The 16,027-nt window shown below is 34.7% G+C and overlaps 1 protein-coding gene across 1 annotated transcript in view; it reads right to left on the reverse strand.

Annotated features, from left to right (window-relative positions):
• Positions 1–16,027, reverse strand: part of LOC129004634 (uncharacterized) — a 171,319-nt gene that overhangs the window by 122,063 nt on the left and 33,229 nt on the right. The window contains exon 6 of the mRNA XM_054433182.1: positions 13,727–13,766. Within this exon, the coding sequence (XP_054289157.1) occupies positions 13,727–13,766 (40 nt within the window). The remainder of the gene's footprint in view (positions 1–13,726; positions 13,767–16,027) is intronic.

A 16,027-nucleotide genomic window follows, 5' to 3' on the forward strand; every position in this document is an offset into this window, starting at 1 on the left:
TCTCTTTGTAAATGGAAACGCGTTCAAAGAACCTATATACAAATTTAAATGCAAGAAAAAATCTCATAATATTCTAAATGAAAAAAATGTTGTTTGTGAGTCACATATTACATAACGTGAAAAAAATTGGACTGATTTCAAACACCTAAAACCATCAGGTTTGTATTGGACTGTGTAAGTTATTTAAAGATAAAAACAATACTACATAAACCCTGTTTTAATACCAACTAGATAACCTGTTGCTCGAAATCGAGCAAAAATGCAACTTGTAATAAAATAATGAAGAAGAAAAAACATAAACAGCAAAACCTCAATCATAGAGTCACTCTAAAGTAATTCCTATGACTGATTATAGAAATATGAAAAATATTATGTTGTAAAAAATTATAAAAGTAATCTACGGTACAATAATATTTAAATAGAGATCCGTTCTCATACGGCTTTTGTTATCTATTATGTACTGTAGGCGGGTGCCTTCTATAAGAAAGTAGATATCAACCACACACTGTAAAGTGAGCTTTTCAGGCCTAACGTAGCAAACTAAATCCCTCTCTTGGCGCCAACCAGTACGACACGTACTAAAGCATAGTTAATTTATTTCTACGATATGTTCTGTTTTAGGCATGTTTGAATTAGGTGCCCCAACCAAAGTCTCCGGTTGGGAACATACGAGTGGATTTAAACGCATCTAGAACGGATTCACGTTTAACACTATTAGTATTTGAAAATAAAACAAAGATTTATTTGGCCAGGTGGTGCTCTGTTTTCAGATTTAAAATAGCTGCGACATATATACAGGTAGCATCATTGTAGCGAGGGAAGTCGCGGTTTACTTCTTTTGTCTCTTACCATGCACATAAGAATCTAACTCCTCGCAGCTCTCGTCTCTACAAAATTCTGCCACAGTTTTTAAAATTGGGCAAATGGGTTGGCATTGTAACCCTATTTCTCACGTATTTTTTCATTGCATTTTTTGTTTCAATTGTTTTACATGCGCTGTTGGGTTCCAATGTCGAACTTATAGATCCGTGCGTATTTAGGATTATGACCTTCTTGAGGAATTAGATTACCTACTCGGTGGTAAAACGTGTCATGGATCTTAAAATTGTGGATCCCCTGTGTGACCCTCTCGTCAAAATGAGCTTTAGAGCTGACCATGGCAAAGGTGGAATTGAATTGACTAATTTTATCCAGATAATTTATGGATCCAAGCCTCACAGCTCTGTTTTTTTTCAGATTCGGAGTTTACAATAAGTTCCTGAAAGTATGATGAATTCTGCAAATGAGGTAAACGAACCTTTCATTTATTGCAACAAAGAGTAAAAATTTAACTGTCTCATCCAGTCTTTTCTTGCTTAAAATGTAAGCCACCACAATGTACAAATTTAACGTTAATTTGTCGGAGGTTAGATGTATCACCACGGAGCAGTACTGCCACTTTGTATCCATCAAATTGGGATGTTGATGCAAGTGGTCACTTTGGGGTCCCTCCAGCCACTCGCAGTTCTTCGTCTTACTGGTAGCATTTAATTTTAAACTGAGATAAAATACTAAAGTTAACCATTAAACAGAAAACACTACAAAGTAATATTGATACGCATAGTAAATTACATGATAATATGGTAATGTAATAGGTAACTTCACTGTGAATAATCACTTTCAAACATTAACTTAATCACTTCAAACTGTAACCAAAGCTTCATGATAGTTCAGTAAAATACGATGTAAGGTAAGTAAATTCAACTATTACAAACAATTTGTTAGCAGGTCTTGCTAGGAATATCTTTATTTATGAACCAGACTTAGTTAACAGATGTATGAAAATATAAAATTCCGGCTTTGCTCTGGAAGTAATAAGTCCTGAAGTCTGTGGTTAAACTTAAAAACTATTTCAAACTACGTCCATATGTTTAGTTGTAAACAAAGGGAATTGAGCTTGATTGTTTGATAATGTCAACAGATAGCACCGCCGTTCCCTAACTTTACCCCTAACTGTACTAATTGATGCCCTTTCTCAATACTCTGATACGTATTTGCACATCTACGTGAAAATACCTTTAATTTGACACATCAAACGTTAAAATCCGCCAAGCCGTTATAGAGTTATGACTGTGAAAAGAAAACTGCTCACGTATTTATATATATACAGGTATTAATAATTGCAAACATTATAACAACATTAAGTATCCTTTTAAATTCATTTTAATTAATGTTTCTTAATTAAAATGAATTTAAAAGGGTACTTAATGTTGTTATAATGTTTCCAATTATTAATATAGTAGTAGCCCTAATCACAACCATACTTGTTATATATACAGGTATGTATATAGATACAGATATAACAGGTATAGATATAAATATATATATATTTATTTATTTAAATATATATCTATATAGATATAGATATAACAGGTATGTATATAGATAAAAAAAAACAATCAAATAAGTCAGCTGATACATATTAAAACTCAATGGTCTATTTAAAGACAGAACAAATCTTCCCCCATAAAATTAATCTTCACAGCCTTCTCTGAAGGTATTCTCTCTAGCTCCTCTACATAAGACTGAGTTTTCCTCAGCTCTTTAAAAAAATGTTTTGTTGTATATCGTCCTGGTCATCAGTGTAGAACTCGTGAAGCTCTCTCCTCCTTTAACTCTAGTGTGAGTCCTCGTAGCTCATCCAACAACCCATTACATTCTTCTACAAACCGCTAAACCGCTTCAACTGAATGTCTACAGACCCATATCTATGTTATAGGACGTCTGCTAGTTCCTCTCCAGCCTTCTTCAGGGGTTTGGTCCTCGGTTTTTTGAACTCACCCTCACCATCATCCTCTTCACCCTCTACAACCACAAGACCCTTATCCTGAATCAATTGCAACAACTCCACAAACTGAGCTCCTAATACTTCCAGATCTTCCTGTAGTTTGTTCTTTCTCCTTTTGATGTGTTCAAACTGTCGGTAGGTATTTTTGTGTTGTTTCAACAACTGAATATGTTGTTTCTCCAAATCCTCGTATTTTTCCTTTGACATATCCACCTGATACGGTAGTATAGCCTTCTCTCACTGTCCAGTTGTGTCTTGGCAACCATAGCCTTACGGAACTTCTCCTCACATTCCCTTAGATCCATCCTGACAACTTGTATGCTGTTGACTTCCTCCAGAGAGTCCTCAGAAGTACAATTTGACGAGTTGTAGCTGTTCTTTGAGCATAGCTGAGATCTAGTATTGGTGACAGAGCTAGTTCTGGGATGTTTGGTACCTACCCTATTTTGGAGTGGAGTATATATCGTAGTTTTTAAAGTAATATTCGCTGTACGGCTGATGACCTTCTAGTTCCCTCATCCTGATTCCTCTGGCCTCAGCTCTCGCCTGTCTCTTGGCGGCCGATCGAGTCTCGGCCTCTATGATTATCTGGTCTAGCGCCTGGTGTTTAGATCCATTCCTATCGTGGCACCGGCCTCCTGTCAATGACTTGTTGTATCCCACTGCGTTTCCATCCTGCTTACTTGAGTGATCCTTCTGAAGCTCAATGATGAATAGTTTCAACCATTCTCATCCAAAAACCCTGTCAACATTTCCCCGAATAACATAAAGGTTGCCCACAGATATTTGATCATTATGACAAATTTTGACCGTTGCAAAACCTAAGGGGCGAATTATTTCTCCTGTATATGTTCCTAACCTTATTCTTGTTCTATTGAGAATCTTTTCTGGAAAATATTTTCTAAACAGATGCAAAGGTACGCAAAGGTACTGATAGCAGCACCAGTATCCAACTCAAAAGAGTTACTCTTGTCGTCAACGGTGCACTCTAACATAATTTTCCTCGGCCTGTTGACCACTTCTGGTTGATATGCACTATCAGAGAGTTTAGTAAATTTACTACATTTCTTCTGCCTATCCACAATGGGTAACATAGACATGAACGGTGGATTTTGACACTCACCCTCATCGTCATATCCATTATCTGGCGTAGCGTCGTCAGCTTGTCATATGTTTTCATTCTTTCTCCAACAAACTTTGCTGGGACTTTCCTTTCTTAGGCAATTCCAACACTTTATGTCTGTAGGACTTTCGCAGGTACTAATGTGATGGTTTCCTCCTCACCTAAAACAAGCTTAGGTACTACATTTCTTCCTTGCGAATACCCAGCGTTCTTCCTTGAATCTGAAATTGTTCTTCCACTATTGAACACGAATTTGATTCTTGGATTCTTGCTGTTTCACTTTTGATTTGTTCAAAGTTACTAGCTATTTCAAGACATTGGTTAAAACTTTATTTTAATGAGTTTCCATTAATTTTGACAACAACTTTCCATCATAAAGTCCTGAAATAAACTGCTGTCGCAAGTGGACGTCAGTTGTCGACGTGTAAAATTTTGGTCATTTGCAATCACATTTGCTGGCTAAGTTTTTTAGGTCTTGGAAAAACTACCTACAGATTCCCAAGGTTTCTGGACTTGTTTAGAAAACTTGTGTTGCTCCGCGATAATACTACCCTTAGGCTTAAGTAATATTTGTAAAATTTCACACAATTCATTGAGCGGAGCGAGCGAAGCGAGCGAAGCGCTTATACGTCGACTCTTATGCATTTCGTAATACGCAAACTCCTCCTAGACGGCTGAATCAATCGTTTTCAAATTGTGCATGGTGATAAAGACCATATCGGTGAGTGCCAACATCTATATGGCGTTAAAAAAGTCTCTCAGGAATCCGCCCCACTGGGTCTCAAAGTTTCAATGTAATCCTTATGGAAGCAATATTTGACCCATAAACAAAGACATATGATCAGCTGTTGACTCTTGCTTGAATGCAGTAGATAAAGAAATAGCTGATAGCATTATTCCACAGATATTAGAACAGAAACGGTATGGATCATAAATCTAATCAAATGACGACACTAGCTTGAGGTCCGTGACGGAGGAAGTAGTGAAGGAAGTAGTAAAGGAAGTAGTAAAGGTGAGCAGTCTGGAGCGTGGAAACTGGTTATGACGATTAAATTTAGGTATATGCATTCCTACAATTCGATGGGAAGGGAGGAAAACGGGTCAGCGACGTAGAAAGTGGTGAAGGATGTAGTAAACGCGAGCAGTCCGGAGTGTGGGAACTGTTTATGACGATTAGATTAAGGTATCTACAATCTTAAAATTCTATGGAAAAAGAGGGCAACAGGTCCGCGACGTAAGAAGAGGTGAAGGAAGTAGTAAAGGCGAGTAGTCTGGAGTGTGGGAACTGTTTATGACGATTAGATTAGATTAAGGTACCTGCAATCCTATAATGCTATGGAAAGGGAACGAAAAAGGTCCGTGATGTAGGAAATGGTGAAGGAAGTAGTAAAGGCGAGATGTTCGGAGTGTGGTATCTGTATGATCATTGGAATAAGGTATTTGCAATCCAATGATGCTAAGGGAAGGGAGGTAAATAGGTCCGTGACGTAGGAAGTGGTGAAGGAATTAGTAAAGGCGAAGAGTCCGGAGTGTGGGGACTTTTTATAACGATTAGATTAAGGTATCTGCAACCCTAATATGCAATGGGATGGGAGGGAAACAGGTCCATGACGTAGGAACTGGTGAAGGAAGTAGTAAACGTGAGCAGTCCGGAGTGTGGGAACTGAAAAACCTACCTACAGATTCCCAAGGTTTCTGGACTTGTTTAGAAAACTTGTGTTGCTCCGCGATAATACTACCCTTAGGCTTAAGTAATCTATATATCTAATTCCGTAAGCCCAAAATTTTACAATGAAATTGTGAGCGAACCGGAGGGCGTAGAAAGCTGGGAGGGGTCTCATTTTAAAGGTCTGGGCATGAAATTTTGGGGAAAATTATTCATTTTTCTTAATTATGCACCAAAAGGTTGTGACAGAATAAAATAATTCACATTTAAATAACATTGGAATCTAGGTCATGTTTGCTTTGTTTACATTAAAACATGTGGTTTAACTTTATTTAAAGCATATGGTAATATGTAATATGCACTGTAATATGTATACTAACCCTTAAGAGAGGTTGAACCTACCAATTGACTATATTAATTTAATTGCACGATCTGGAATGCCACCACACAAATTAGTTTTAAAAGTTGGTTCAATAGTGATGCTCATTAGAAATATGAAGCTAGGGTCTGGATTAGTTAATGGAGTACGATTGGTTGTGTTAGGTATTACTGGAAAAAGTGTAAAGTTAGTAGTAATTACTGGAGTAGGCAAAGGAAACGTATTTTCCATGCCAAAAATAATACTAATATCCACAGATCCTAATATGCCGTTTAAGTTTACAATGAAAATTTTCACAAAAATTGGCATTTATTTGAAAAATTTATCTCCATGTATTTTATCTAAGTGAATTTGTCTATATTCAAAGAAATGTATATACATTTAATTAATAGTCATGAAGATTATCATTGAAAATTATCCTTAGTTGTATTATGATTAGAAAGTTTATACTATAAACACACCGCATGAAAAATCCTTTGTAATTTTTATTTTTAACAGAGCAGACCTCAAAATGCATTATGCAGGTATGTAATAACTATTATACATATTATAATATACAATAATGTTAAACGATAATCAAGGTAGGGTAACCCATGGGACTAATAATTTGTACAAAATAATTACTACAATATATACATAGGGGCTACTGCCCCTACAAGCCACTAGTATTTGTAAAATTTCACACAATTCATTGAGCGGAGCGAGCGAAGCTCTTATACGTCGACTCTTATGCATTTCGTAATACGCAAACTCCTCCTAGACGGCTGAATCAATCGTTTTCAAATTGTGCATGGTGATAAAGACCATATCGGTGAGTGCCAACATCTATATGGCGTTAAAAAAGTCTCTCAGGAATCCGCCCCACTGGGTCTCAAAGTTTCAATGTAATCCTTATGGAAGCAGTATTTGACCCATAAACAAAGACATATGATCAGCTGTTGACTCTTGCTTGAATGCAGTAGATAAAGAAATAGCTGATAGCATTATTCCACAGATATTAGAACAGAAACGGTATGGATCATAAATCTAATCAAATGACGACACTAGCTTGAGGTCCGTGACGCAGGAAGTAGTGAAGGAAGTAGTAAAGGAAGTAGTAAAGGTGAGCAGTCTGGAGCGTGGAAACTGGTTATGACGATTAGATTTAGGTATATGCATTCCTACAATTCGATGGGAAGGGAGGAAAACGGGTCAGCGACGTAGAAAGTGGTGAAGGATGTAGTAAACGCGAGCAGTCCGGAGTGTGGGAACTGTTTATGACGATTAGATTAAGGTATCTACAATCTTAAAATTCTATGGAAAAAGAGGGCAACAGGTCCGCGACGTAAGAAGAGGTGAAGGAAGTAGTAAAGGCGAGTAGTCTGGAGTGTGGGAACTGTTTATGACGATTAGATTAGATTAAGGTACCTGCAATCCTATAATGCTATGGAAAGGGAACGAAAAAGGTCCGTGATGTAGGAAATGGTGAAGGAAGTAGTAAAGGCGAGATGTTCGGAGTGTGGTATCTGTATGATCATTGGAATAAGGTATTTGCAATCCAATGATGCTAAGGGAAGGGAGGTAAACAGGTCCGTGACGTAGGAAGTGGTGAAGGAATTAGTAAAGGCGAAGAGTCCGGAGTGTGGGGACTTTTTATAACGATTAGATTAAGGTATCTGCAACCCTAATATGCAATGGGATGGGAGGGAAACAGGTCCATGACGTAGGAACTGGTGAAGGAAGTAGTAAACGTGAGCAGTCCGGAGTGTGGGAACTGTTTATGACGATTATATTTAGGTATCTGCATTCCTAAAATTCTTTGGGAAGGGAGAGAAACAGGTCCGAGACGTAGGCAGTGGTGAAGGATGTAGTAAACGCGAGCAGTCCGGAGTGTGGGAACTGTTTATGACGATTAGATTAAGGTATCTACAATCTTAAAATTCTATGGAAAAAGAGGGCAACAGGTCCGCGACGTAAGAAGAGGTGAAGGAAGTAGTAAAGGCTAGCAGTTCAGAGTGTGGGGATTAGATTAACGTATCTAAAATACTAAAATTCTATGGGAAGTGATGAAAACAGGTCCACGATGTAGGAAGTGGCTTAGGAAGCAGTAAAGTATGAGCATAGTGTGAGAACCATCTGTGACAGTTAGATTAATGTATCTTCAATCCTAAAATGCTATGAGAATGGAAGGAACAGGCCCCACAACGTAGGAAGTGGTAAAGGAAGTAGTAAAGGTGAGCAGTCCGGAGTGTGGGAACTGTTTATGAGATTAGAATAAGGTATCTGCATTCCTCAAATCTTTTGGGAAGGGAGGGAAACTCCCTATTGTCTCATTTGGCAGTGCGAGTGGGGGGACCGTTTGGGCAGATAGATATATGTAACTAATACTTAAATGCTATGAGAAGGAAAGGAAACAGTTCTATGACGTAGGAAATGGTGAAGGAAGTAGTAAGGTTTGCAATGCAGAGTGTGGGAAGGGAACTGTATTTGGCAATTACATTAATGTATTTGCAATCCTAAAATTCTATGGGAAGAGAGGGAAACAGGTCCACGAAGTAGGGGGTGGTGAAGGAAGTAGTAGGCCTAAAGGTGAGCAGTGTTGAGCGTGGGAATGGATTAATGTATCTGCAATGCTAAAATGCTATGGGAAGAGACTGTAGACTGTAGGTTAAAATGATTACGAAGCAAGAATTGATACATATTTCGATACATGCAATTATTTACAATAGAAATTTACAACTGAGTTGACAACAGCTGATTTTTACTCCATAGAGGCTAAAAACGATTTTTACTCCCTAAAGAGTAATAATGCTACAATTGACTATTGGATACAGAAGTGGTATTAAAGTCAAAGATGCTACTTTAGACCCGCAACGCATGCATGCATGCATATGAACCCTTGATGACTCCGCTCAATTTTGTGGATGCCTCTGCGAACGCCACCTAGTTATAACTTTTATCTTCTGCGTTAGATGGGCTTAGGCTAATCCTTAGATCTTGGAATACTTTAGGTGTTAAACAAATTATCAGATACTGCCTTTTCTTTACTTCTGATGTGATCACATTTAAGTCAAAGAAATTGTCTATTCTTACCAAGTAGGTGCTCCAGGTCTCATTGTCTTCATAAAATTTATCAAAATTAGAACAAAACATAGGTTTATTCGGTATCACTGTACGTTCCTCCTCTAGTTCCTGGTGTCTACGACAGAATCTTTTTTTATTATTATAGCTATTTGAATGGTCCACCATGGGTCAGACCACCATGGGGTGGTCTGAGATAGCTGTGATAATTACATAGGCGTTTACATTTTTTGGTTCAATATTTGTAAATATATTGTCGATCCTTGATTTTGAATTTTTGAATTCACGAGTGTATGATAATATGGTATCGATTAATCCAAAGCTTGACATGATATAAGAAAGTTCTTTTTTCACTTTTACTTGAACAGTAGTCTATATTGAAATCTCCAGCAATCAGTGTATTATGCTTTAAATTATTTATGTCTTGTAAACAGTTTACAAATTGTCTAAAAAATATATCAAAGTTGTTGGTTGGAGGTCTATAAACACCAATTATTGTTAAGGCATTTTGTGCATTTAGTATTTTAATTGCTGTGAGTTCACATTCAGTTTCAATGCTGTAACATTTAACATTTAGTTCTATAAATTTGATGGTTTCTTTAACAAATATACATACTCCGCCTTTTTGTACGTTATCTCGGCAATACGATGATGCATAGATATATCCATTTAATAACAATACAGTTATCTCATTTTCTTTTAAGTGATGCTCAGTGAGAATGAGTTTTTTCCTAATAAACCATTAATATTTTGATGCATAACTTTAAGATTACTAGAATTTGTCTGTACAACTTGGTTTTTAATGCTGATATTTGTTAAACTATGTGTCTTTTGTTTTGACATTTCTCAAAAAAATAATTTCTTTCGGTTTTTCTAACAGGAATTTGTTTGATAACTGATTCAAATTTATTGTTATAGATATAATTGGTTATTAATTTGGTAAGCTCTAATTTACCCTTTCTATTGAAGTGGAGTCCGTGGTTTGCGTAAAAGGAGCGTGAGATATGTGAACAACTTATGAAATTTGTATGTTCATGTAAAATAGTCAATTCATATAGCGTTTCATTTATTGTTGATATTTTTTTGTTCAGCATTGGGGAATCGTATCTCCAAGGTAGGCCAATAATACAAACATTTGTGTAAGATAATCTTCTTATTCTTTCTTAAATGTTTTTGAAAAATTCATCAATATTTAATTCTAAGCAAATGTCATTTGTTCCACACATAATTATTATAAAATCATTTTTATCTATACTATTTTTATTATAGTCAAAACTATTTTCATTACTTAAAATTTGGACCATTTTTCCATTATTTAGTGTTACAGAACTATAAACTTCAAATGATTCGTCATGTTTAATATGTTTGTTTAGCAAGTTTCTTATGCTTCTTCCATGACTGTCTGATAAAATTCGTATTTTATTTTTTATTAATGAGATAGAATTCAATTTCGTTTTCTCTTTGCGAGTATGGTTATTTTCAATGTTTTCAATCTTTTTGTTTTTTATCATACTAGTAGAAGAATTCAGTACATCAACATGATTTTCCGTTTCGTCTTCATTGTTGTTTGGTACGTTATTATTAATTTTAGCTTGACAATCTGGTAAGAATTTGGTTTTATCTTTTAATACTGTACTAAAATGTTTTCCTTTTTTTGATTTTTTATGTGATTCAGTTTCATTGGTTATAGGAGTTGAGTTTTTATTAAGATTATTTACTTTTTTTGTATTTTCATTAATATTTGTTATATTTGTGCTAGTAATTTCTACTTCATTTGATCCAAGTATTGAAAATCTGTTTTTGAATGAAGTTTGGTTTATCACTTTTGTAGATTTTGGTCTTAATTTTATTATAGGTTTGTTAATCTTATGAAATTGATCCGTTTTTTTTTAGGATTGGACTGGATGTACTTTCTTCTCCTGAGGATATTTTCTGTTCTTCAAGATTTTTACAGTCATTTACTTCTTTGATTTCAAAGTGGGTGTTATTTTTTTGGGGATTGGGGTAAAGAGTTTTTTTTTTTTTTTTTTTTACTTCCATATGAACATACTTATTGTTTACAATTTGATTTATTATTAATTTCGCATTAACTATAACGTGTAAACCACATTCAAAGTTTGGTTTTTGTTGGGATGTTTCAACTGACTTGAAGGAAGCATCCATTTTCACATTTGTTGATAAAAGTTTAGCATATTTTTCATTTAAACCATATACACTGTCATAGTGACGAAAAGTATTATAGATTTTACTGTACACCAATAAACTCCAATGGCTTCCATTGTTTCCATTGCTATTTTGATTTTTTGGAGAGTTGTTGACAGAAAAGAAAACATATTTAGCTTCATTGAAATGTAGAGATGTTTGTGTTATAATATTATCATATTCGGAACAGTACATGAGTAATTGTGTAACTGTAGGTCCTACTAAAATTATGTCATTTCTAATGGCAGATATTTAATCTGAAATACATTGAAAGTAAGACTGTAACTGTATGTCATTTAAGTAATTATCTTCATCATTATTTTTATATACAATTGGTAAACATTTTTTGCTTGTTTCTTTAGAGGTTTTATTCATAAATCGGTCATTTTTCTCTTCCTGTAGAGTTTGTATTTCTTTGTTTAGATTTTTCCTTTGTATTCTAAGTTTTGTTAATTCTTCTTTTAATGTGTTAATTTTATCACTGAGTTCATTCACAGCATTTTCAGATAGAAATTTGTCTTCGGAAAGATTGTTTATTAGTGTTTTTGTTTTCTTGTCTGAATTATAGATTTCATATTTTGACACAAAGTAGTATGGTATATAAAAGAAATAATGCAGCTGACTATGAAATTTTTAGTTTAGTTTGTTTATAGGTTATGGATATTGTGGGTTGGTGTTTCACTGAATTAGAATTATAAGTTAGAATAATGTTTTGAAAGTAAATAATTTTGAAATATAATCCTAGTAAAAACTAATTCCGTTCTTCCCCATCCTCGTCGCCATTGTAAGTTAAAGATAAAATAAAACCAACATTGCATAAAGCCTGTTTTAATACCAACTAGTGTACATGTTGCTCGAAATCGAGCAATTGCAAAGGAGTAAAGTAGTTATTTAAAAACTAATAAAAGTTATAATTTCCGATGAGTTTAAAAGACTCAACAATTCATAGATTATGTACCTAACAGTTTCATATAATAAACATTTCTTGTAAATATTTTATAAGCTGATCTGGTTTTTAGGGTATTCTACACATGTTTCCCACTTATAGCCGCATTAGGTTGTCCATGTTGATTTTCGTCAATGATAATGTAGTCAGCATGGTAACATTGTCGCCAGTACGTTTACAAATTTCAGTCATTTTTTATAGCGATAACATTTTGATTACATTACTTAAGAAATGCCTGATTTTCTGCATAACCTCTCTGTCACAATTATATTTGCTTCAATTGGCATTAATTTGGCAAGGTACTGTTATAACGTAAGTTATACTTACCTGGAAAAATGCAGAATTGAAAGGCCTAATGTTCAGATGATTTTTTTGTTTCCCTTGAATGTGAATAATAATCTGAATAGTGTGAATTTCACAATGAAAGTTTTATTAAGGTTTCTTGGATGTAGTCATATTATTTTAAAATCACTTGACTTGTATGAAAACATATATTTAATGTCCTTGCCGTACCAGTTTAATTCGGCCTTAGAGAGGTTTCCTTTGCCAATCATCATAAAGTTAAGTCCGTGTTTCCAACAAAATAGTAGCACTTCGGCTAACACATCCTTGTTCATTAATTTTTTGTGGGAATCTTCGTATTGTATGTGTTCTTCTTTATATAGGATGATAACGATTGTATTTTCTTAAATCTCTATTTCTTCTACTTTTTTGGTGGTGTTCTATTACTTTCCTATATTTCCATGGTTAACAAATCAGTTCTTTCAATGATTGCTCAAGAATTACAATACCCTGTCAATTCATTTTTCTTATTTGGTAAAACATATAAAATTGACCAGGCTTTCTCGATTTTTAACATTGTAATATGTACGAATGTAAATTGAAATAGTAAATATTTAATTTCTTCAAAATCAGTAAATGTACCCAATGCGTTTCGTTGAATTGAAAAATAAATAACAGCAATTAAATTCTACAGCTGATCAAAATGTAAACAATTAAGTTCTCCATAAGGATAACATGGGAACTTTCAAAGCCACTGGGGCAGAGCCCAAGGGACGCTTTCAAAACTGTAAGGCCAGTTTGCAAATCTACGCGACACGCTCTTTCCAATGAGACTTCAATGGATAAAATCGGTTAAGAAATGGCGGAGGAGTTCAACCGACAAAGTTTCATGTAGCGTATTAATTATATAGATTCCAAAAACTCCTAACAAAACAAACAAATAAGTCAGCTGATACATATTAAAACTAGTTGTCTATTTAAAGACAGTACAGACTGAATAGCTCGCAAATCGTCGGCGACGAAAGGCCCCTCTTCCCATGCTAAACAGAGAGAGGCGGGGCAGTCCGTTACCTTATCATTTTGGAACCTCTTCATATCCATTTTACCATTATACATTTGATATTTATTTTTGTCTCCATCAAACCGCATTCATCATGGTAAGGTTAAGAACATACAGCCTAGTAAAATTGTATACATATATTAAAAACAACACACACTTAATATTTATCTTTCCAACTTACCTTTTAGAAATGGGCAGGTATTAGGAGTCTCGTTAGGGATCTAAAAAAAAATGCATTTAATTTAGATACATTTTGCATTTTAATTGTTTTGTGCCCTTTGTCAATAAATAAGGTATCAGGCATCCGGTTTTGATATGTGTACATCGGTTGCCTGGTGATCGTTTAGTTAAGTATCGTTTACTATGTAATCCTGAACTACTTTTATTTACAAGGTATTAAGAGTAGGCCTATGGCAGTAATAAAACTGAGCTAGATTCATATTATTTTAATAAATGCCAATATTTTATTAAACAATTATAGGTCATGTGCTTTGCACACAAAATGGGTCTTATACAGGCTGTTCATATAAGTACAGTACTGTAACACGTAAAACATATTTTCACTTATTAATCTCCTTGTTTTTCATCTCCCTAATAAAATAATTCCAAACGAAATGCAAGGTATTTTATCGACAAGGAAGAGAGCTTTGCCAGGATTCGTTAACATAAAATTTACTAGATTATTATAGTTATTTATTTGAGTGTATGTGACTTTATATAAATGTTCGTGAGATTTAGACTATATATATTCCACGAATACCTGAGCAGAACTGGTATTGATCGAATACACATAACAAATTACGTTGCTGGCCCGAATCCTATACTAATAGCATTAACATATTGTTTAGACAGTTCCATTTAAGCAATATAAAATTATGTTTATTTTTTGGCCAGTAACATAATTTGTTTATATTTATGATCTATACTGGGTCTGATCAAGTATTCGTGATACATTCGTTAGATTAAAATTACTGTCAGTTATTACTAACGCAAATAATTTAATGTTTCCTTGTTTAAAAAAGGTGTAGGCTTTAAGCAAACATAGCCTCCTCTAATACAAGGATGCTGCGAGACAAAAATGGCAACACCGCAGTGCAGGCCTACTGAGACAGCTGTAGCATCAATATACAAATCTATCTATATCTATATATTAATAGGCAAGCACGTTTCTTTAAAACCTTTTTTCTCAGCTCGTGTGCATCGTAGGGAAAATCTACGCATACCGTTAGAAAGCTATTTTCCTGTAGGTGTGCAGAATCCCTTTATAAATTTAAATAGGCTCAAGATAAGCGCAAAAAATGAGTTTAAAAATTTGAAAAAATTTACATGGATCTTATGCGTTGCCATGCTGGTGACGAAATAACAACGAAATATAAACAGAAAATCAAAACAAATGGAAGAAACTCCAATCACATGTTTTATTTACAGTGCGGGGTGAAACATTAACATAAGTGAGTACATTACATATTTTTGGTCGAGCTTCGACCACTGGACATTACTCGTATATATTAATATATATTTAGTATATTTTGAAATCAATTATTGATATGATGAAAGAAGACCCATCACGCATTTGGAACTCAATATAGCTGTTTGAGTTATATAAATCCCAGGGTGTCAAACATAACACGTAAAACTATAGTAAAAAAAATTACAGGCATAGTTGGACCTAGCTAGAATTTATTATCTTCTCCTGGAAATGCTAGCATCGTTGCTTTTAAAAGTCAAATGCCATTTGTGATGAAACTGACATTATCTGATGAAGATGAAGAACGTAGTTTTGGAAACGTAGTGAAGAAAATAGAAATATGAACTAGAAATAGAAAATAGAAACTGCATCACGCACAGTTAACAGAGACAGCTATGAAACCAAATTAAATTATGATAGCCTTGAATCTTGAATCTAATATGAGCAAGACATTGTTGTCATTTTTAAAAGAGTTTGGTATAACTCACTGGTCTACCTTCCTTGATGATAGGTAACATTGCTACTTCTATATTGACTAAACAAAACACCACACTTCAAATGGCATTATCATTACTGCTAAATAAGAAGAAACTGATCAATTAACTACACAAATTTGGTATACAGTGAGGCTCGGCGGCTTAAAGCATCAGCGGCTGCTGCAGCTAGTAAAAATCCAATGTTAAGAGGCTTAAGAGACTGCAAAGATGGACTTGTACAAGCTGTAGGTGACAATTTCGATACATCTTTATTTACACAGAATTGCTTACGCCAAACCCACAGCATGGCTCTACTTATAACTCAAGTTGAAACCTCAAGCGACAACTCTAATGCCAATCTAGATATACCAAAGTTAAGTAATAAACGTATGAAGGACACTCTAAGCAACCCTGTAAACATCTATAGATATAATGGTCCCAAAAAACCTCCAATGCAAAAATCTGCAAGCTGGGAAACTGCCTTTGCACAATATTTTGTAAATGCTATGGCAAAGAGTGTCTGAACCACCAAACTAGA

This window comes from Macrosteles quadrilineatus, unplaced genomic scaffold, assembly GCF_028750875.1.
Source record: "Macrosteles quadrilineatus isolate MER2022 unplaced genomic scaffold, UCM_ALF_1.0 Scaffold_10__1_contigs__length_6754688, whole genome shotgun sequence".
Classification (NCBI taxonomy): domain Eukaryota; kingdom Metazoa; phylum Arthropoda; class Insecta; order Hemiptera; family Cicadellidae; genus Macrosteles; species Macrosteles quadrilineatus.